Consider the following 22,031-nt stretch of genomic DNA (forward strand, 5'->3'; position numbering starts at 1 on the left):
AACCGGGAACTACAGGAGGAGGGATTCCACCACAGAGCGCATCGCCCTGTTGAGAGACACACTCGTCTCGAGCCTAGTCCAGTCACAGACGGATCCCCTCCCGGCTTATCTCCTGACACACCAGGAGTCAGAGTGATCAAACACGAAGATTTTGGCCTTACATGAATACTTAATATCAAACAAGCAGTACCGTCCACGTGACTAGTATAAAGGGACAGACCGTTTCTTTCCAGTCACATCTAGACTCGTGTCTCTCTCCGGCAAGTAACGTCCAATACTCGGATATTAGCCCAGACCTATCACCAAGCGCCAAGGAAAATATTATTTCTCAAGCCCTGAAGAGTCGTGTTGACTCAACTGTACACGACGAAACACGTGTCGGCTTTTCATTACATCTCTTGAGTCTGGAGAGAATAAATCATCTTCTTGCTGTTTCAAGAACATACCAAAGATTCTGCTTCTGTTTTCTTATATATTTTCAGTCATTGTACTGTATGTGATTTTCTGTTGTAGTAGCGAGAGCACACTTGTATATGGAAAAACCTAAAGGCCTAACTAGGCCTCAAAACTTAGCAGCCTATCTACATCATTATGTAAAAAGACCTGAAATAGTAGCCTCAGCCAATCAGCTGTCCTCACCCTCTAGAACCTTCCCAGCTCAGGCAGTTCTCCTCAGATTTTCACCGCACTTCGTGTGTAAGGGAGTCTCCCTGAGTGCCTACTCAGTTTTTGGATCTTCAAACCTTAAAATGTCTGAAAAGAAGGCTCTTTTCAAACCTTGTGGCACCTGCTTCAAGAAGAGAGTCCATGTGGATGACAAGCACTCGGACTGTATTTATTGCCTGCACCCTTCACATGTGGTGAAGGACTGTCGAATTTGCCGTACCTTCCCTCAGAAAACCATCAGGAATAGGGAGGCAAGGGTTCTTTTGTGGCTGAAGTCTTCATCCACAGATGATGAGGACAAAGCCTCTACTTCTAGCAAGAGAGCTAGATCCACGGACAATGCTTCTCCTGAGAGAAAGAAAATGTTGAAAACCTCTCAGAAAGCTTCAGAACCCTCTAAGAGTGCATCGGCTTCTTCACATGTGAGTACAACCCAGGCTAAGACTATCTCTCTGGTGTCTGTACCTACTACTACTTGGACTTCTACCTCCTCTTCTACTTCTGTGGTTACTACTTCAGCTATCACGTCACCTTTGATGTCTGTACCACCTTTGCTATCAAAAACCAAGTTACCATCGTCGAAATCCTTCTCAACGAAGGCTCCGTCGACTAAATCGTCGTCGACGAAGACATTGTCACCAAAGGACTCGTCGTCGAAGCCACCGTCGACGGCCTCGTTGTCAACGAAGACGTCATCGACCGTCTCGTCGACGAAGATCTCGTCGACGAAGACACCAACGTCGGACCCGTCGACGAAGGCATCGTCGACGAAGACACCATCGACGGCCCCGACGACGAGGGACTCGTCGACGAAGATACCATCGACGGCCCCGTCGACGAAAGGCTCGTCGACGAAGATACCATCGACGGTCCCGACGACGAGGGACTAGTCGACGAAGATCCCAACGACAAGGGACTCGTCGACGAAGATACCACCGACGGTCCCAACGACGAGGGACCCGTCGGCGACGGGCTCGTCGACGACGGCATTGTCGACGGTCCCGGCGACGAAGGACTCGTCGGCGAAGATACCATTGACGGCCTCGTCGACGGCAAGATCTTTAGCATTGACAGCACCGTCGACGGAGAATCCATTTACTGGGACTTCTGCTCATCGGATGCACGGTTCCCCACCAGCAAAAATACAATTCACTCATTTTCAAATGAAAACGTATAAAAGACAGGATTATTCACATATTTCTCCACTTTTGCCATCGCACATTTTGGAGACATACATGCAAGGGGAGTCGGATGAAGGGGAAGAGGATGATGGTCCCTTTTGGATTGCCTTTTGGATTGCCTGTCACCCTTCTCAGTTGAATATTAAATTTCAAGAGGATGATGAAGAAGAGGTTCAGGAACATTATGTGCATGATGTTTATTCAACACCATATCAGTCACCTCATAGTAGACTTCCTGTCTGAGGACACGACACATTTGCCAACTTCCTTAATACAGGATTTGCAGGCTATGTTGGCAGATTATCGCCAGAGATTTCCACCCAATGAAGGTGTGCCCGCTGGGTCACCTGTTCCAGTTCCTGTGCCAAGACCTCCGTCGCCAACAGCTCCATTGTCGCCACAACAACATACTGCTCCACTTCCTCAAGTTGTAGACAGTTCTTCCACTGATGGTGAAGAAAGTAGGGAAGAGGGAGAGTTACCGGATAACACTCTGGTGGATCCTTGGGAGGATTATGTCATCCCTACACCTTCTCCACCTCCTCCCCGTCCTTCAGACTCTCCACCTGAAGATATTGGGGGTTTTCACAATATTATGCAGAGAGCTGCTAATCGATTTGAATTAGTTGTCACAGTTGAGCAGTCGGACTGCTTTTTACATGACTTTAAAGAGGGATATCGGAGAGTGGTCAGAGCCATACCTATTATCGATTATATATGGAAGGAAGGTCTCAATATAATGAAAACTCCAGCTTCCATTCCGGCAGTTTTGCCGAGGATAGACAAAAAGTATCGAGCAACAGCTGATACTCCTGCTTGTTTAATCGGTCATCCTCGACCAGATTCGGTCATTTCTCAGGCTGCGCAGCAGAAGTCCAAAAATCCTTCTGCTCCCATTTCAACGCCACCTGACAAGGAGGGAAGAAGGCTTGATGCAATTGGAAAGAAGTTTTCAGCAAACGCAGCAGCATCCATTAAGGCGGCTAATTCTTTAGCTATCCTGGCTCGTTATGATAGACAAATGTGGTCTGAGATCACGGAATATCTTGAGCTGATCCCGGAGGATCAACAGATGGAGGTGCGCAGAATTGTGCAGGAAGGCGAAAGGGCGGCCTCAGAAATTATTGATTGCGCCCTAGACATTTCTAATACCAACTTTAGACAATTGGCTGGGGCAATTGTGCTTAGACGTCAAGGTTGGCTCAAGGCTACCACTTTTAGACCTGAGGTCCAAACCAAGATCTTGGACATGTCATTCGATGGTGAGTCATTGTTTGGGAAGCACATTGATGACGCTTTATTGGCTATTAAAACTGATACCGATACAGCGAAATCTCTTGGAACCCTGCAATACAAGAGGGGGTCCTTTAGAGGAGCAAGAGGTCGTGGCTACTCATCCAGAGGCAATTATTCCAACCAACAAAATCGACAGTATCAATCTACCTACAACAAGCCCTACTACCAACCTTCTAACAGGCAGCCTGCTTCTGGTTCTTTCTCTCGGCAAGGAGGAAAACGGCGCTCAGGCAATCAAGGGCGAGATTCTAACAAGCGCCAATGAGCTTTGCCGGATGTCGGCCATACCCCTTTCCCTCCCCGTGGGCGCCAAGATTTCCGCCTTTTACCATCAGTGGCGGAAGATAACTTCAGATCAGTGGGTCCTGGATTTGGTCAGCAAGGGACACACTTTGGAGTTTTTGCAGAAGCCTCCAACAACGCCGCCCAGGGGTCCCCCTCCCCCTCGCCTGCGCTTACTCTTCAAAGAAGCCTTAAAGATGCTACGCAAGAATGCGATAGAACAAGTCCATCCTTCTCAGAAAGGGATGGGCTTTTATTCTCGCTTCTTCCTTGTGGAGAAAAATTCGGAAGAGTGGCATCCAATATTGGACCTGCGCAAACTCAACAAATATCTAAAGAAACAGAGTTTCCGCATGGTGACATTGAAGGACATTCTGAATTGTCTCAACAAAGGGGACTTTCTGGCTTCCCTGGATATGCAAGACGCATATTTTCACATCCCTATTCACCCGAACCACCGCAAATTCCTAAGGTTTCAAGTGGCCGGCGTCCATTTCAAATTCAAGGTCCTCCCGTTCGGCCTCAAATCGGCCCCCAGAATCTTCACAAAATGCCTGGCTCCAGTGGCTGCAATGTTGAGGTCCCTGGGACTCCAGGTGTTCCCATACCTCGACGACTGGCTGTTAAAAGGTCCAACCAGAAGCTCGACAATAGAAGCGGTCAGCAGGACACTTTCACTATTCTCGAATCTAGGGCTGACCCTCAATTCACAGAAATCTCAACTCCAACCTCGTCAACGATTGACTTTTCTGGGAGCAGTCTTGGACACATGCCAGTGCAAGGCATACCTGACACAGGAGCGACAAAACAAGCTTGTAAAACTAGCAAAACAGATATCCGCAAAAAAGTCGCTTTCAGTTCGGATATATGCTTCCCTTCTGGGGATGTGTTCATCTGCGATCAACCTCATTCCTATGGCAAGACTCAGAATGAGACCGTTGCAAGAAGAGTTACTTCGTCAGTGGAAGCAGGTCAAGGGATCATTCGACGACCGCATCAAAGTCACTGTCAAAATGAAACAGGCTCTTCTCTGGTGGTCAAAGGCGCACAACTTGTCGCCGGGCCTCACCTTTCTCCAAGAGATTCCGGAGTTCACTCTGACTACGGATGCGTCCATGGAAGGTTGGGGAGGTCACCTTCAGGACCTTCAGATCCAGGGAAAATGGTCTCATCAGTACCAACAGATGCACATCAACATCTTGGAACTAAGGGCCATTTTTCTTTCCCTACAAGCTTTTCTACCAAGGATCGTGAATTCGTCCGTGCTGGTGCGTACGGACAATACCACCAGCATGTTCTACATAAACAAACAGGGAGGAACGAAATCTCTTGCCCTGTCACTGCAAGCTCAGGAGATGTGGGAATGGGCCTTAAGTCACGGCATATCCCTCAAAGCAGAGCATGTACCAGGAGTTCTCAACTCTCTAGCAGACAGTCTCAGCAGAACATTTGTGGACTGCCACGAATGGGAGCTCGAACAACATCAAGTAGAGAAACTTTTTCGGCTTTGGGGGAAACCGACGCTGGATTTGTTTGCCACGCAGCAAAACAGCAAGTGCCTGTTTTATGCCAGCAGGTTCCCAGGAAGGGGGTCAAGAGGAAACGCCCTCCTCATGAGATGGACCGGAATGTTTGCGTACGCTTATCCTCCGATTCCGCTCATTCCGAGAGTGCTGCAAAAGATGAAGAGGGAACACTGCACTCTCATCCTCATTGCTCCACGTTGGCCAAGGCAATATTGGTTTCAGGAGCTTCTCCTACTGTCTCAACAGCCTCCGTTTCGGCTCAAACCGACAGTGTCGATGCTGACAAGAGAGGGAGGTCAAATCCATCATCCGGATCCTCAATCGCTGCACTTGCACGCTTGGCTCCTGACTTCCTTGAGTTCAAAGACCTAAACATCTCCTCGGACTGCAGGGAGATATTGTCGCAAGCACGTGCGCAAAGTACCATCAAAACATATCGTTTCAAGTGGAAGAGGTTCTGTTCATGGTGTGGAGATAATGAGATTCATCCACTTCAGGCTCCTCCTGAAGCCATCCTTCCATACCTGCTTTCTTTGGCTAAATCTGGTCTAGCCTTTTCTTCTATTAAAGTACATCTGGCAGCAATATCCAGATTCCGGAAGAATTCCAACAAACCATCCTTATGTTCATCCTCCTTGATCAAACAATTCCTTAAAGGGCTATTCCGAGTTTTCCCTCCAGTTCGTCCTCCTCCTCCGGAGTGGGATCTTAATGTGGTTCTTTCCCAACTTCTAAAAAGGCCTTTTGAACCAATCCATAAAGCAGAACTGAAGTTTCTGACTTGGAAAGTTGCAATCTTGTTGGCTCTTACTTCTGCTCGCAGAGTTAGAGAAATACAGGCGTTCACTATTACTCACCCTTTTCTGCAATTCTCTAAGGAATTTGTTACGCTTAGGACCAATCCAAAATTCATTCCTAAAGTGCCAACTCAATTCCACATTAATCAACCGGTCAAACTCAGAACCTTTTTCCCGGATCCAAAAACTCCTGCAGAGAGGGTTTTACATTCTCTGGATGTGAAAAGGTGTCTGAAGTTCTATCTGCAAAAAACAAAAGACATCCGTAAATCTACACAACTGTTTGTTGCCTATGGAAGACCCACCTTCGGTCAAGCTGTCACAAAAGCAACTATTGCCAGGTGGTTGTCTTCTACAATTACCTTCTGTCATGACAAGGCCAATAGACCTTTATCAAGGAAGGTCAAAGCTCATTCCACAAGAACAGTGTCGACATCTACGGCCCTTTTCGCTGGAGTGACGCTGGAGAACATTTGCCGAGCTGCTACTTGGAAAAGTGTCCACACTTTTACCGAACATTACTGTCTGCAGTCGGCAGTTCAAGATGACACAGCTGTTGGTGATGCAGTGCTGCAGCATCTTCACTAAGGTTGGATAGCTTATATATTTTTTTACTTATACTGCTTTAAACTGTATATATTTATAATGCTGTCCTATCTGTTATATTTGAAGGTTTTGATGCATATGTTATGTTAACAAGTTTTGTGCTCTATTACCTTCCTGGTTGAGTGGGGATAGATTTATGTTTTATTTGTCTCCCACCTTCCTCTATCGACAGGCATGATGTTACTGCTTGCTATTCTGATTCAGGCATGTGAATCTATGAAAGATACCCTAATACTGGATAAGAAAACGAGTTACTTACCTGTAACTACGGTTATCCAGTATTGGTATCTTTCATAGATTCACATGCACCCACTCTCCTCCCCGGTAGGGCAGTTCTGTCTATGGATACTACTTCTCACTTGTGCTGGGAAAATCTGAGGAGAACTGCCTGAGCTGGGAAGGTTCTAGAGGGTGAGGACAGCTGATTGGCTGAGGCTACTATTTCAGGTCTTTTTACATAATGATGTAGATAGGCTGCTAAGTTTTGAGGCCTAGTTAGGCCTTTAGGTTTTTCCAGCCTACTACAAGAAATGTTAGGCACTGCTATTATATATATTTTATTTACCGTGGGACTCCCGCCTCGACGACGGGGAATGATTCAGGCATGTGAATCTATGAAAGATACCAATACTGGATAACCGTAGTTATAGGTAAGTAACTCGTTTTCTTATTTCATGATGTTTTTTTTTACTTTGGGTGGCAATTTATTTTTTAATTTTAATTAAAATTAATACAATAGTGCTGTAGCATTTCTTGTGTTCTACATTTAAAATAAATAGTTTTAATATATATTAATATTTAACATGAGCATACAACGGCGCTTATTCTATCAGGCTTAGTGCTGAGGCATGGGTTCACACTGGGAGCTTAGCGGGAAAAGCCCTTTCTAAACCGGGTGTGTTCCATACATTAAAACTTCCTATTTTTAAATCCCTAGCACCGCGCTGATTATGAGGCATTGCACAGATATCCACTAACATGCCAGTGTTTTCCTTTTACTCATCCTGCTTGCAAAGACAACGTCGAGGCTCCCGGAAATACACTTAGCCCAAATATTCAAATATTGCAGTTAGAAATGTCAAGTATGGTATGAAACCAGATTAATGTACAGCCATTAGAGGGGTTTGCAGGGCTGTCCGGTTTGAGAATCTTCAGAATAGAGTCTGTTTACTGATTGTGTGAGGTCAGAAGTGGCGTGGGTACATTTAATATTGTATATGTGTAAATTTGTAGATGTGCCTTTATGCGTAATGGTGTGGTGTGTTTTCATGTCTGGAGGTCTTCTGGTGTGGGTATGAGGTCAGAGACACCACTGTTTTAGTGAGATATATTTATCCCTCTAAGTCAGTCTAGCTGTGGGAAGTTGAGTGTATGTAGCTTTAGTATCCCCTTCCTGTATATAGGTGCATTATTCAATGCCTCCCCTCTGCTTTTGAGGGATACGACTATTTCCATAAGGCACAGAAACTCATAAAAGCTTAAACCATATTTTCTCACTGAATCATAATCGGCTCAAACATAGCGGTTTGCATCTGTTATTCTAAATATTGTGCTTGCGAAATGCATTCCTGAAAAAAGAGGGACTCTTGTAGTGCTGAAGCCAAGGACAAACGATTCAGGGGATTGGTTTGCAAAAGTAAATTGTGTTATTCCTAACTTTTCTCGTGCGTAAATAGTCAATCATTAGATATATAGTTTGCAAAATTGCAGCATCATTGTGTTTATATTGTTGAATATGTTGCCCGATGTTTATCAAAATAAATATATTAGTGCCACTGACTTTAAGAAGATTATTTTCCTGCCTGTTGTGTGAACGTAGGAGCCTCTACCCATCCTGAAGCTATGGGAAGTGTTCAGCGAAGTGCAGCCTAGTTTCAGATCAACATATATGGCTTACCACTACTTCAGGAGCAAGGGCTGGGTACCCAAAGTAGGACTGAAGTATGGCACCGATCTCTGTAAGTAAAACTTATTTTAAGAAAAACCTATACCATGTAAGCAGTGCTTGCTGTGAGCACATAAAGGCTGATAAAGTCATTTTCAGAGTTTTGAAAATTCTGAAGGATGTATGCAGCAAATGCTTGAAAGCCAGTTGTTTGGGTATTCAAGCATCCGTTTGTTAAAATGAATTAATCCTCTGTCTCACTTAGTTCCAGTGTACGAAGAAGGGAATATTTACTCTCGATTGGCTAAACACAAAATGATTTGTATCGATAATGCAAGAGCCTGCAATAAAGTTGAACATGTTTAATGTTTTTAGGTGGCAGCGGTATTGTATAAAATGCCAAAAATTACAATGGGTTTTCAGACAGCTGGTTGCTTACCATTAGTTGGCTTTCTCGACAGTTTCATTTTCTTGCTTCTTATTAGATGGCTTTTCTACCTCTTGTGTTTGTCCCACCCCAGGGCATGGCATCCTTACCATCCTTTTGACTGGATGACTTGTGTGCTTCCACTACTCACATTAAGAGAAGTATTTTCATTTGCTTATAACACTGCGTGGGATTGCCTGTATAATCTTGCTCTTTTTCTCATGTGCGGCTCCTCCCCTTCATTTCTCCTCCATTCCCCTGCCACCCACGCTCTCAAAGTTGCTCATGCTCCACCCTCAAGCTAGTTCATCGCTTCCACTACCACTTCCATTCCAGCTGATTTTTATTTTATTCCCTCCCCCATTGATCCCCCGTGACAAATCTCAAACCCCCCCCTTACGGCTCTGATATTAACTTTGTCCCGCTACTCCTCAGTTGCTACCCCCAACCTATCTTGATGTGTTGGTTTTTTTTAACCTTTTTTTTAGTAGGGGGCTGGGGGCAGCACATGTAATTTGCCTTTTCTTTTAACAAACCCATCTACATGCCTTCTATTCATTTTTACAAAATTTAAATAAAAAAGGTGGTGGCAGCTTCCTGTCGCATGCACGGTACACCTCATCATGCTTTCTTTTCTGTTTTTACTGATGTAAAACAAAATCAGCAAACAGTATTGCTATGCCAATAGTTCTGCATTGGCAAAGTCAAAAGGCATGAACTATTGGCTTTGACTATTATTGTTTTTGTTTGTGTTTGTAACAAAAAAAACTGCTTGATGACTTGTAATCATGGAAGTCTATTGGTATAGGGAAAAGTGAATTTTAAAGCTTCATCGTAGCTAACCTTTGTTTTTAAAAACCTGTGATTTCCTTTTGTTTCAGTGCTGTATCGGAAAGGCCCTGCTTTCTACCATGCAAGGTTAGGAGTCATCATTTTTTTAAATACTTAAATAGTAAGCCTCTTAAGATGATGCATTCGCTATTAAGTTTTCACTGTTTATTGATAAATAATACAGCTGTAGGTAAAATGTTGATTATTTATGAATTAAGCACAGTAAACAGTAGCTATGTTTTTTGACAGAAACTAAAAAAGCATACAAAGGTGGAGGGAGAGGAAGCAAACTTTGGTAATGGATGCGCCATAGCTTACATATGTGATACATAAGAGAAATAATGCCTTGTGGGAAAAATATGTTGAAGGTTTGCCTGCATTAAGCGCATGGCATGTCGTCACATAAATGTTCTGCTGATTCTGGTTTCCTTCAACTGTGCAGAAGTTTGTACCTTTATTTTCCATATATTCATTTCCGATTATTAAATCTCAAGGATGGCCTCAGGTCATTGGAGCATTACGATTAATACAAAGTTGATAGTTTGCATTAATATGGCAAAAATACATGCACGCACAGGTACTTTGCTTATTCAAGATCATTTTATACAGTAAAACAAAGCCGCAGTACAAAACAATAAATATATATACAAGTGTGCCTGTCTTTAAAGATAATTGCAAAAAATACAGTAAAGTTTCAGTGGACATTACAAAATGGAAATTTACAAGTAGGAATCAAGATAGAATAGGCGGTTTTAAAGCAGTTATAAATCAAGTGCAGAGCTTAATTGAACGCAAGAAGTGCCCCAGTATAACAAAAAAAGTATAACTAATAGAAAAATAATAGTCTTGGAAAGGGTTTACGTGCAGATGAAATGGTAAAAGAGGAAATATAAAAATGGGCAGGAAGACGACTGCATTGTTGCTTCCGATTGGAGAAAGAGAAGAAAGAAAGGTAAAATGTCTCCACAAAGAGGATCATGGTGTGGAAGTCAGAATCCGATATGTGAAGATGGCACCATGAACAGTAGGCAGTTAGAGCCAACCACTATAGAAGTATCTTAAAAAAATTAGCAGTTAAATATGGATCGCTGACACAATATTGTTCCAAGAAATATTGTTGTCAAAATATCGGAAAAAAGATATTGTTTCCATATCGTGAACATATACTTATAATGGTAAGTACAAAAAGTATCAGAAAAAAATATCGTTTACACTAATATCGTCCAAAAATAATTAAAAAAGAGTTTAAATTAGTAAATGTTAAATATTTTAATATATAATTTTGAAATAATATACATTAAATATATTCCACAAATTCTTAATACTATATAAGTGTGTGTATGTTTAGATATTCACACACACACACACACACACTGAAAAAACAAAAGTTTAAGTAACGTTATAGTTAAGTGAATGTCAGTGTGAACATTAACATTTTGAACAAAAAAGCACAGAAATTCACTAATTACAGGTATCAGTGCTAATTATAATTTGCGCCCCCACCATGTACTGCTTATGATCTCATGTATGATATCACTGATGACATGTTATGACATCACTGATGACATAATCCTAGGAGTGTGCAAGTTTGTTTTACAGTTTACATAGTGGCGAGTAACTACGTTATAAATTATACGTAATTTTGTACATCTTAAGCGCAGCTAATGGGTGCAAGTGTTTACAGAACGTGTGTGCTCCTAATGCACTATAGCTGTGAGGCTAATACATATATATATATATATATATATATATATATATATATATATAAATTACGGACTTCTTTTCTCCAGCATGCAACACTATGTTGTACTTACCTGTTGCCAGTTGGAGGGTTTAAAAGTCACATGCTGCGAAGTGCCTTCTTTCTATCCCATTACATGTTGATGCCTGTGATCAAGGGGATTGAAGCCACGAAACGCATAAGGCGAAGAAATTAACTCAGTGCTTGAATAAATGCTGTTCTGCCTGTAGAAAAGAGCTGGTTTAGAGTGCACTTTTATTCCGAGGATGCTTTGTATGTAAAAAAATATATATATATATCTTCAGACAAAACTACCCCGCGATCCTCATCATTCAGCCAGAATCTTCACAGCACAGTATTTTTTCAATTTAAAAGTACTTTATTTTCAGTACACCATGAGTGCAAGCATGTATGGACAGTCAACGTGTTTCGGCGACTGCCTTCAACTGGAGATATATATATATATATATATATATATATATATATATATATATATATATATATATATATATATATATTGAAGATGAAGGATCACAAGAAAACAACAGCCAGCCAGGGCAAAAATCTGGATCCCAAAGGATACAATGAGTCACAAAGAAATAAAATATCCAAGAAAGAAGTGACTCAAACAGATAGATTCACCAAAGAACAAAAATATATTTCCACTACAACGTTTCAGCTTCCGCCTTCCTCAGGTAGTTTCAAGATGGTAAGCTCAGTGGCTGCACAGATGACACAGCTGAATTTTCAAAAAGCATCATGAGTGAAGATTCCATTTGGAATGTGGAATCAATGCAGTCCTGAGAGTTCTTGAGATATGCAGTAATCAGGTTGTATTGTCAGTAATGTTCAGTCCATCTGGATGCAATGATTTTAAACGGTACATCCAGAGGTTTTCCCTGGAGTCCAGTAGTTCTTCTTTTGAGACATGTTCCACGGGGAAAATCTTTAAATCTGATAGTGAATGATCCACAAGGTTAAAATGATTGGCTACAGGCTGGTCAATTTTTTTATTAATTAATAATAAGGCAGCATCCTACATGTCGCTCAACATGCATTATTTATGTGATTCAGTGCCAACGGCAAAGCTGTAAAAAACAATATGTAGGCCAAACAGTGAATGACCTCCGCACACGATTCAGGAACCACAAATCAGCAATAATTAATAAGAAAATTGACCAGCCTGTAGCCAATCATTTTAACCTTGTGGATCATTCACTATCAGATTTGAAGATTTGGGACGAGCGGAGCTATTTTGATATATATTTATCTATTTATTCGCAACTGATACATTTAAAATATTAAAAGTAATCTAATCCAAAATAAATAGTTTTCCTAAGCATATTAGACTACATACATGTGTGTATCTATATATATATACATATATATATATACACACAATAAAACAATCAAAAATATAATTTACACAACAAATAAAATTGGAAACAAAAAAAAACACATTTACAAAAGATATGAACATTAAAATACATTTTAAAATAAAAACAAATAATGAAAAATATAAAACAATTAATGCTATAAACTCTGTTTAACCAACATTTTTAGTCTGAATATTAGATATACTATTCACACTCTAGTTTATGCAACAGTAGAGAAAGTGTTGGACTTTGAAGTCGGACCATTTACTATTTCCACTTCAGTCTGTGCAACAGTAGGGAAAGCGTTTTATTTCGGAAGGGTGAATTTACTATTCCCTCTCCAGTCTGAACAACAGGAGGGCAAGTGCTTGATTTTGAAGAGGTGGAATTTACTATTACCACTCCAAACAGCACAGCAGTAAGGACAGTGTTGGACTTTAGAGGGGTAAAAGTTACTATTCCCACTCTAATCTGTGTAACAGTAGGGAACGCATTTGAGTTCGGAAGGATGGAATTTACAGTTCCCACACCTGTCTGTGCAACAGCAGGAGTTGGATATTGGAGGGGCAACATTTACTATTCCCACTCCAAACAGCACAACAGTAGGGAAAATGTTGGACTTTGGAGGGGTACAGTTTACTATTCCCACTCCCGTCTGTGCAACAGTAGGGAAAGCGTTGGATTTTCAGAGAGGTGAGATTTACTATTCCCACTTCAAGCAGTGCAACAGTAGGGAAATGATCAGACCTCAAAGAGATAATTTTGCTATTCCTACTGCAGTCTAAAAAGGAGTAGGGAAATGGCTCCACTTCAGACACATTACATATATAAGTAACACCATAAATGTATAAGAAATATTAAACTCTTAATATAAAAAATATTTAACATCAATATATGTGTAATAAAAAATAAAAAAACAATTTACATAATTACTATTCATTAAAAGAATTAATTATCAATAACTGTTTGTAAATTATTAACTTCACAGCCTATACCCCTACAAACCTAGCAGCCCGCACCTAAAATAAAACGTAATTATTCCATTATTTACGTATTTAAAATCAATTAAATAATTAATTGCTAAATAGTTATTACCTTATTAACTTCCCAGCCAAGACCCTCACAAACCTAGCATCCAGCAACTAAAATATTAGAACCAATAAATCAGTATTCCATATTTTATTTTTTAATCATATTAAATAATTAATTTCAATTAAGTTAACTAATTAATTGTCTAACCACCATAGACCCCTACAAACCTAGCACCTAGCAGCCCGCAACTAAAATATAAGTAAAATAAATAAGTATTCCATAAATTACATAATTGAAATGAATTAAACAATTAACAATTGGTAATTGTTAATTATTTCCTAATTTACTTCCCACCCTATACCTTACAAACCCAACAACCCCCACAACACTATAAATAACTATAAAAAATGATTTAAAATAACCTCTGTAAACAATAGTAACACATAAAATGATTGTATCTGCTAAAACACATTCAAATAATTAATACGGGATATTTTTTACCACTATATAATTGAAAATATTAAAAACGATATTACTCTTCAGTAATGTTAAAAATGATATTACACATCTAAATAATTCTGCTATTCTTGTCAAATATATTAGTCCTTAATGATATTTGTGTATCACAATATTTATTTTCCTATATTTCTCCCTCCAAAATCTTCCTGATATTCAGCCCAAACACTGTTTAATATCATTCTTGAATGGCATATGGGGAGTGGTGTTGCAGAAAACAGGGTTCGAATTGCAGATTTTGGTTGTGCAGGCACTATACAATTAAGACACACTGCAGTGTGTTTTTGAATAGTAGAGGTTCCAGTAGGAGAGATGTAGTCAACTAAAAAGGACTCTGATTTACTTCCTTTGTAATGTTGTACACATTTTAATTGCATTTATATAGTGTTTGCTACCCCTGATATTGAAGTGCTTTCTGGTGAGCAGCATGCTACTTCAGAACCAAAGGTTAGTGGTTAATCCAATGGTTAATGAGATTAATCTTGTTTGATATTAAATTAATAAACGTTCTGTGCGATCATTTGCTGGTGATATGTGGGTTCACACAAATTATTGGTGGGATGAATAGTAGGCTAGAGGAGATTAATTATTGCTAGGTTCCAAGGAAATATTTTCAAAGAAGAGGTTGTGATCTATGCAATGATGTGTGGGTAATTTACAAAGATGCAATAATAGAGGTTATTGCATACAGATATGGGTCTTGGAGAAGGCTCTACTCTGAGAGAAAAGTCATTCAGAGAATGAAAAGGAAGGAGAGGGAGATCTGTAGGAAGGAAAGGAGAGGTAACAATCAAAGGTTTTGGGGCAATGTCAATTATTTATGTAGGGGTTTAGGAATCTAGAGATAGAAGACTTTTTGAAATGTCATGCCGCCAGAGGATGTAAACTGTAGAAATAAACAACATTATTTGCATGTGGGATAGTGCTATATTAAGTATTTTTGATCATTTAGCCTGCAACAAAAGTAATTTGACTACACAACCATTTTACCAATTGGCCAGTCTTTGCCTACAGCCTGGCAATTCTTTGTTTTCAATGAAGAACAGGATAATCCATAGAAATAAGACGCTGATTGGACTGCTAACATGGACAGAAATAAATGATTACAAAACACCCCCTCCCCCAAAATACCGGACATCATGTGTGCTCTTCCAAATCTTCTGAGAAAAATGTGACATTACAATATTTTTCAGGAGGGAATGCATTTAATCTCTAGCTGAAGTATTAGTGAAATGGAAACTAGAAAGCAGCACAGCTTTGTGGTCCCCGAGAACAGATACTACTACAATGGTTGCCTTGGGCATTGTTCAACTTCTCCCACTTCACTAAATCAGTACCCGAATGAAAGTAAAGCTGTAATACCATGGGGAAACTCTAGCCTTCTCTGGTAGTGATTGTACACACTAAACTAATTCTAATGCTTACTTAATGTTCTCATAACTCAATTGTGTTGGGAGAGTCACCATGCGACAGGCAGGTCCACCATGAACCAAAATATAAACATGCAAGACAAACACAGACTGTTTGCCCAAAGCCTAGTCAGTTCCATGACACCAAACACATAGGGCCTTATTTCAATGTCTGGTGGACTTGCGTCTGCCTGACACTGTTTCGGATATGGGTCTGACTGCTAAATCAACTGCGCTTGGTGCAGGTGCAAGCTCCCTTTTCTGTATGAGAACTTGTGCTGCGGTCAGAAACCGGCCGCAGCACAAGCTCCCATACAGAAAAGGCAGTTTGTGCTCATCCCTGCCCCTTTGAAGGCAACTGATGGTGCCTGCCACACGGTGCATGGATGAACAGGGGGGCACGTAGGCCCCCAACCAGAAGTCGCTGGCTGAGGGAGCCCTTCCTGGGCCCCCCAAAAGTCTCTTTCTTACTGGGTTCCATGTCGGAAAGCCCAGCATGGACAACCTGCTGGAAACCGAGATTGTAATACGGACGGTGTAAAACGTCGTCCATAGGGATTACGTGCCGGGTCCGACTGGCAGACAGGCTCCTTGAACCTGTCAGAAGCCAGCCCGAGTGTCCGGCCGGTTTCAAAACCGACAGCCTCCATTGTAATGAGGCTGTCAGTTTTGAAACCACAATGAGGCCCATAATATGCCTCCTTCCACTTCTGGACCAGACCACTACAAAAGACCCACATAGACACAGATCTGAAATAAAAGAACGTGAGAGATGCAGTCTCATCCTCCTCAGTGGGAGGATCCTGCCATTGGGTAAAAAGTGGCTGGGCCAAGAACACTGGACAGCGAAGGGCCCGAGCAAGGGGTTCAGTACAGACTGTGCGACGCTGCAACAGGCAAATAGACCGGGCGCATAAGATGGATCAGACTGCAAGAGGGTGCATGTAGTGAACACCAAAGAAAACAAAATTGGGCTTGATAGAGGATACATACCTGTCGGTGCACTGGCTGCCCAGAGTAAAACCTAAGTTGCTGATTTTTAACACCAAGTAAGACATTGCTTCTAACCTTTTAAGTAAGACATTGCAGATTTCCAAAACACAGACAATGTTGTTCTGCTCTCAGGAAATGAGAGCCAAAAGAATGCCTGATCAGGCACTTTGAATTATCAATAGACCTACAAGACCTTTCACAGTACTTATGAAGAAGCTCAACATGCGAGACAAAGAGAAGACCTCTAGCAGAATTGTAACGAATACACTTTCTTATCTAGCACCAGGAATGGTTGAAAAATGGTCTGTAGAAAAGTGACAGGTTTTCTACCTAGCTTTCAGACCTCTTACACCAATGAATTTCTAAAAAAAATCCTGTTTGAGACTCTGACAAACTTTACATGAGAAATGTGGAAAATTAACAGGTGAAGAGCTCAGAATATGTTAGATCTGATTGAAAGTGGATGGGTGAACAACCAAGACCATTTTGTTCAAGAAAACAGTTTGTCAGACTCCACAGTGGGAGGGAGCTTTTTTGACAGTGGCGCGGCAGTTACAGGGTTTCCGTAAATGGAGTCTGATCGGTATCGACGTGCTTAAGGATGTCTGGAAGGGTGGCAAAATGGTGACGTTCGATACCAGACGGGAGGGCTTTCAAATAGGCGACGGTGAATTGCTTGGACATCGACAGCTGCGCTCTGCATTACATTGCTTTCTGAAAGAAAGGACTACGATTGCAGAATATTCCCCCCTGGAGGATCGACTCCTCGTAGACCCCATGATTGAGAAAGCGGTATCACTTGCATACAAAAAGCTGATAAACAATTTTCCGGACTGTCTGGGTTCCCTGCGGGAGGCCTGGGAATCAGATGTGGGACTGTTGGAGGATGATGATTGGGCGGAGGCCCTTCAGAGCCCCAGAGAAATAGCTGTCAGGGCGCGCTTTCGGCTTGTTCAACTCAGCATCCTCCACAGGTCTTATGCCTCGAGGATGGTGCAGGTCCGGATTAATGGGATTGGTTCTGAGTTATGTATCCGGGGTTGTGGCGAGAAGGGTTCATTCTTTCATATACTATGGGCGTGTCCCAGGATTCAGAAGTACTGGAGGAGTGTAATTCGCATAATGGAAGCTGTAGTGGGCGAGCAGGTCCCAGTGAAGTCCAGGTGGCATATCCTCACGGTTACAGGAGAGATCACTTGACCTCTTGGCCCGGCTGTGGCTGGCGTTAGCGTGGGGGTCGCAAAAAGGAACATTGCACGTGCATGAGAGGCGGCAGAGCCTCCGACAGTAGCAGCATGGCTGTGCGATATGGACTGGTGTTATAATGCAGAGCAGGTGGTCTATCAAAGTCTGGATGCCCTCGCAGGTGGGAGAAAATATGGGGTGCCTGGACAGCATATAAAGGCCTTTGATGGGGTTCGGAGGGGTCGCTGAGTGGGCTATCCTGTGAAGGGTGAGTGACAAATACAATCGGTCTGTGTCCAGAACTGCATTAAATCTACCTGCGCACAACATTGTAATGAATGATGATGACTGTGTACTCAACTTAACTTGTATATGTATATTGGGATTCTCTTGTATCTGAAGCCTGTTTTCTGGTTCAATAAAAAGATTTATAAAAAAAAAAACAGTTTGTCCTCCAAAGAAAAAACACGTATACAGAAAGATTCTGCACCAATGTGGGTGTATTGCCATCAATTAGGAGCTTCACATTTAACAGAAGCGTTAACATCAACTTGTCTAAGGGAAGGAATACCCTGACCCAAAGCTCCCCCACCTAGGCAACAGAAAGTTTACCACGGTACGAATTGGGCAAAAATAAAAAATTGGGTTTCGTCACGATTACTGTACAGTAGTTCATTGGCAGTTCAAGTGCCACAACATTAACGTATGTACAACTGCATGGGAGGACTCATGACACAGATGGACTGTTTCATTCTCTGTTGGCGAGGTCTAAGCTGCAACATTTTAGTCATTTTAATTTTAGTTTCTAAATTTCATATTGAAGGGAACAAGTAAGTAATGTTGAGGATCAAGACTTTTAAAATAAACTGACACCTTGTAATCAGGACCCGCAAACTTGAACACATTCCAGTTGGGATAGGCCACACTCACTGCCTGATGCAAAAAACGCAAACTTCCAGAATCCTGTTCCTTGAAATGCATTCCTCTGTGCTGGTGTAGCAGAGCTTGGTCAGACAAAAATAATTTACATCTGGCGCGCTTACTTGAAGTGTACAACTGGTGGAGAAATCAGTGCAACTGTCAATTTAACAAATCATAAAAGCAAGCAATAAAAAAAGGAAAAAAACATCTTTGTGGACTTTTTTTCTCAGGTTTTCAGGAAGAAGGGGTGTATAGGCACTCAAATGAGTGAGAGACTGCATATAACAGGAGATTCCCTGCCTCCAGACAGTCTACGGGTGAGCACAAAAGGGAATGAAACCTCTTCCGTCTTCCGTCTTCTGATGCGCTCTTCCAAAGACAGCAAGGGAAGCACTATTTTGTGCTGCAGCAATCCATCTTCCAGGTGCTATTCATACTGCAATCGACACCCATGCACACAGCACATGTATGGGTAAAAGAAAGCTAAGGTGGGTGTCTGTGTATGAGTGAAGCGGTTTACAAAACAGGTCCAGAACATTCCCTTTCATATGAAGCATACGCTCACAGACGTTTCCTGGCATTAGAGAAACCGAACTAATAATTGAGGCATTGCAATAGCTGATTCTTGTAGCCTAAGAGACATATTTTGAGTTACTTTCTGAACCTGGAATATTCGGATTCTTACTTTTATACATGACGTAAAGCATTCCATTTTCTGGCAGTCAGCTTGCACCCTAAAAGCTGTGCTTCTAGATTTTAAGTGTATTTGAGAATGCAGAATTGATACTGTGAGTGTTGTTCTTGGACTGCAGTGTTTGAATGCAATTAAAATCTAGCAAATAGGAAGTCCTTGGAAAAATGTATGGATCAGAGTTTATCATGCTGGTCTTCAGAGAATTGGAGAGAAAATTGTATAATTCCTTATTCCATATATAATCTCAGGGCATTTTCAACTGCTTTTACTTACCAACTACCTCTCCTAGAGCTAAAAGACCTCAATACTATATTTTTCACGTAAGAGATTTACAATACCAAGAGACTAAGGCCGCTTTCTCCAAAGGTCTGCCACCTTACCGTACAAGATTTTAAAGGATTCCCTGACCCAGGTATTCCTTCTCATGATAGATGAACAGATCAATCGTCAAATAACTCTAAGTTTAATGGAAAATGCAAAAACTACTTTTATTTGGTTCAGTTTAACTGTGTGTCTACTTCCGCCGCCCAAAAAATCACCTGCAGTGACTTCTCTTCACAGTTCACCTGTCTGTTTTGTTACAGTGGAAATAACTCACTTCTCTTAAAATACTGATATGTCTTAGCTTTGCAATGGTCCACAAAAGTGCTGAGGTGTATGGTTACACAGCTAGAATCGAAGAGTAAATATTAAAGCGTTTTGCATGTTTTATGGTTCATGAGGAATCTGTACCCCCCACTGTATAAAGCCCCCTGAGTGGATTAGCCACAGCCCCTTAGATTGGATATATGTCATGGATGTTCCACTGTAGCCAATTCTCATAAAATAGTCTATGGGGGGCGGCCAAGGTGTCGATCGGGTGAGACGCTTCTCCCCATCTCTCCAGCACAGACCGCCGGCCGGCCTTCTCATCCAAGCCACTGAATGGCCAGAGTTGGGGGCCTGGTTCGTACAGTGGATAACCTGGCATCCCGCCGAACACCCCTAGGGGGCAACTTGAGGAGTGGTTACACTGAATCGCAGCGATAGACATGCCTTGCTGGTATTGGGCCTAACATAGCATGGTGTGACCTACCCGGCATTCTGGATCCCCGACGTCCATTGGCTCCTCCCCCGGATAAAATTGAGACCTAGCCGGGTTGAGCCAGCCTGCCCAGGTGGAGTGCAGAGCCCCCTGCCTGGTTCTCAGCTGGCCCTGAATCGCCAGCTGGCGACTGCTCAATGTAAGGGAATTGAATAGGAGTGGGCAGCCTTGGGGCCCGGTACGAGGCTGCTGTAGCTGGACCCTAGACTTGGGGCCCGACGCTGGAGACACTGGTGCTGCTGAGGCAATACATCCCTCCACTCCTCCCCCAGCCCCACAACCACCTCCCCATCGGTGGACTTGTTGATGGGCCTTCGTGGCTTGGAGTGAGCGGCATCAGTGGGTGGCCTGCCTGACGACATCCGAAGCTGTTGTTGTGGCCGAAAATTATTGGCCCTGCCTTCCTGTGCCACGGGATCCACTTGTCTTGGCGGATGGGGGCTGCAACAAGATGCCGCATGGGAACCAACCTTGCGATGGGACAGTCGACGCAGCCCTTCCACGCTGGCGGACTGGCGGGGGACCCGCTGCTGGTAAGGCTGGAGGGTTTTGCAGACTATATCCTCGCAGTTGCTAAAGGGTGGCTGGTGCTGCCGTCCCTCTGGGCTGAATGGACCAGGTACATTGCTGTAGCTACGAGTGAATGCCCACAGGCAGGAGGCCATGAGGTTCCTCCATATGCCTCACTGCCATGATGTGTACTACACCATTTGCGACCCCTTCTTACGCTTGGCTGAGGACTTGAATATCGGTCTGCTTTGTGAGCCACGAGGCTTTGCTTGGATGGACTGGACCGGGGCCCTTGGGCTGGTTGCAGGGCGAAGCAGGCAACTTGTTACTGGGACTCTTCTAAAGGTGCCAAGTGAACCAGCCACCCTCAGAGTGGGAGGACACGGCAGCCCCAGATTGGCCTTCAAGGTCAGCATTGTATTAAGCGGACAGTGTGGCACAGGTCAGTGCCTAGCAGCGCACATCAGCGGCGGCCCTAGCGTGGGACAGCGTGGATCCTGAGAACATCCATCTCTGGGGCTCTGGCTTCCAACCTCTCCTGACGCCTCGGGCTACGACACTCGTTCACCTGCTTGTGGCTGCAACGCTCTTAGACGCAGCGCTGCCACGCACCCTTATTGCAGTGACACTATCACATACTTCGCCATGGCCATGAGTAAAGGGAAGAAGGATCACTCAGTGAAGGAGATTTTGCTCAAGATCCCAAGCTCTCACACAGATGACTCCTCGCTGGCCTCTGAGCAGGCACCATTGTTGGATGCCGACAACCCAGAGGCCCCTCTAACCTGCTCATTTATAGAAGCACTGTTTGCTTCATTGTGCAACAACCTTCAGACTATGAAAAAGGAGATCTCTGATGAACTTAAAGAGACGCAACAGGATATGGACGCCCTCTGCAATAAAGTGGATACGCTTGATGTGCTTGAATCGAGCTGAAATTAAGAGATTGACAACTCCAACAAGAGATCGTGCGTCTATATGATCAGCACTTAGATTTGCAGGCCCACACAGAAGATTTGGAAAACCTCTTGTGCCGCAATAACATCTGCATCAGAGGGGTTCCGGCTGAGGCA

General features: G+C 42.7%; 1 protein-coding gene across 2 annotated transcripts in view; it reads left to right on the forward strand.

Moving 5' to 3' along the window:
• TSEN2 (tRNA splicing endonuclease subunit 2) overlaps window positions 1-22,031 on the forward strand; it is an 83,478-nt gene that overhangs the window by 51,920 nt on the left and 9,527 nt on the right. For both annotated transcript variants that reach the window (XM_078661418.1, XM_078661419.1), the window contains 2 exons: window positions 8,174-8,312; window positions 9,548-9,584. In XM_078661418.1, coding sequence (XP_078517544.1) covers window positions 8,174-8,312; window positions 9,548-9,584 — 176 coding nt within the window. The remainder of the gene's footprint in view (window positions 1-8,173; window positions 8,313-9,547; window positions 9,585-22,031) is intronic.

This window comes from Lissotriton helveticus, chromosome 9 (assembly GCF_964261635.1).
Source record: "Lissotriton helveticus chromosome 9, aLisHel1.1, whole genome shotgun sequence".
NCBI classification, from domain to species: Eukaryota; Metazoa; Chordata; class Amphibia; order Caudata; family Salamandridae; genus Lissotriton; species Lissotriton helveticus.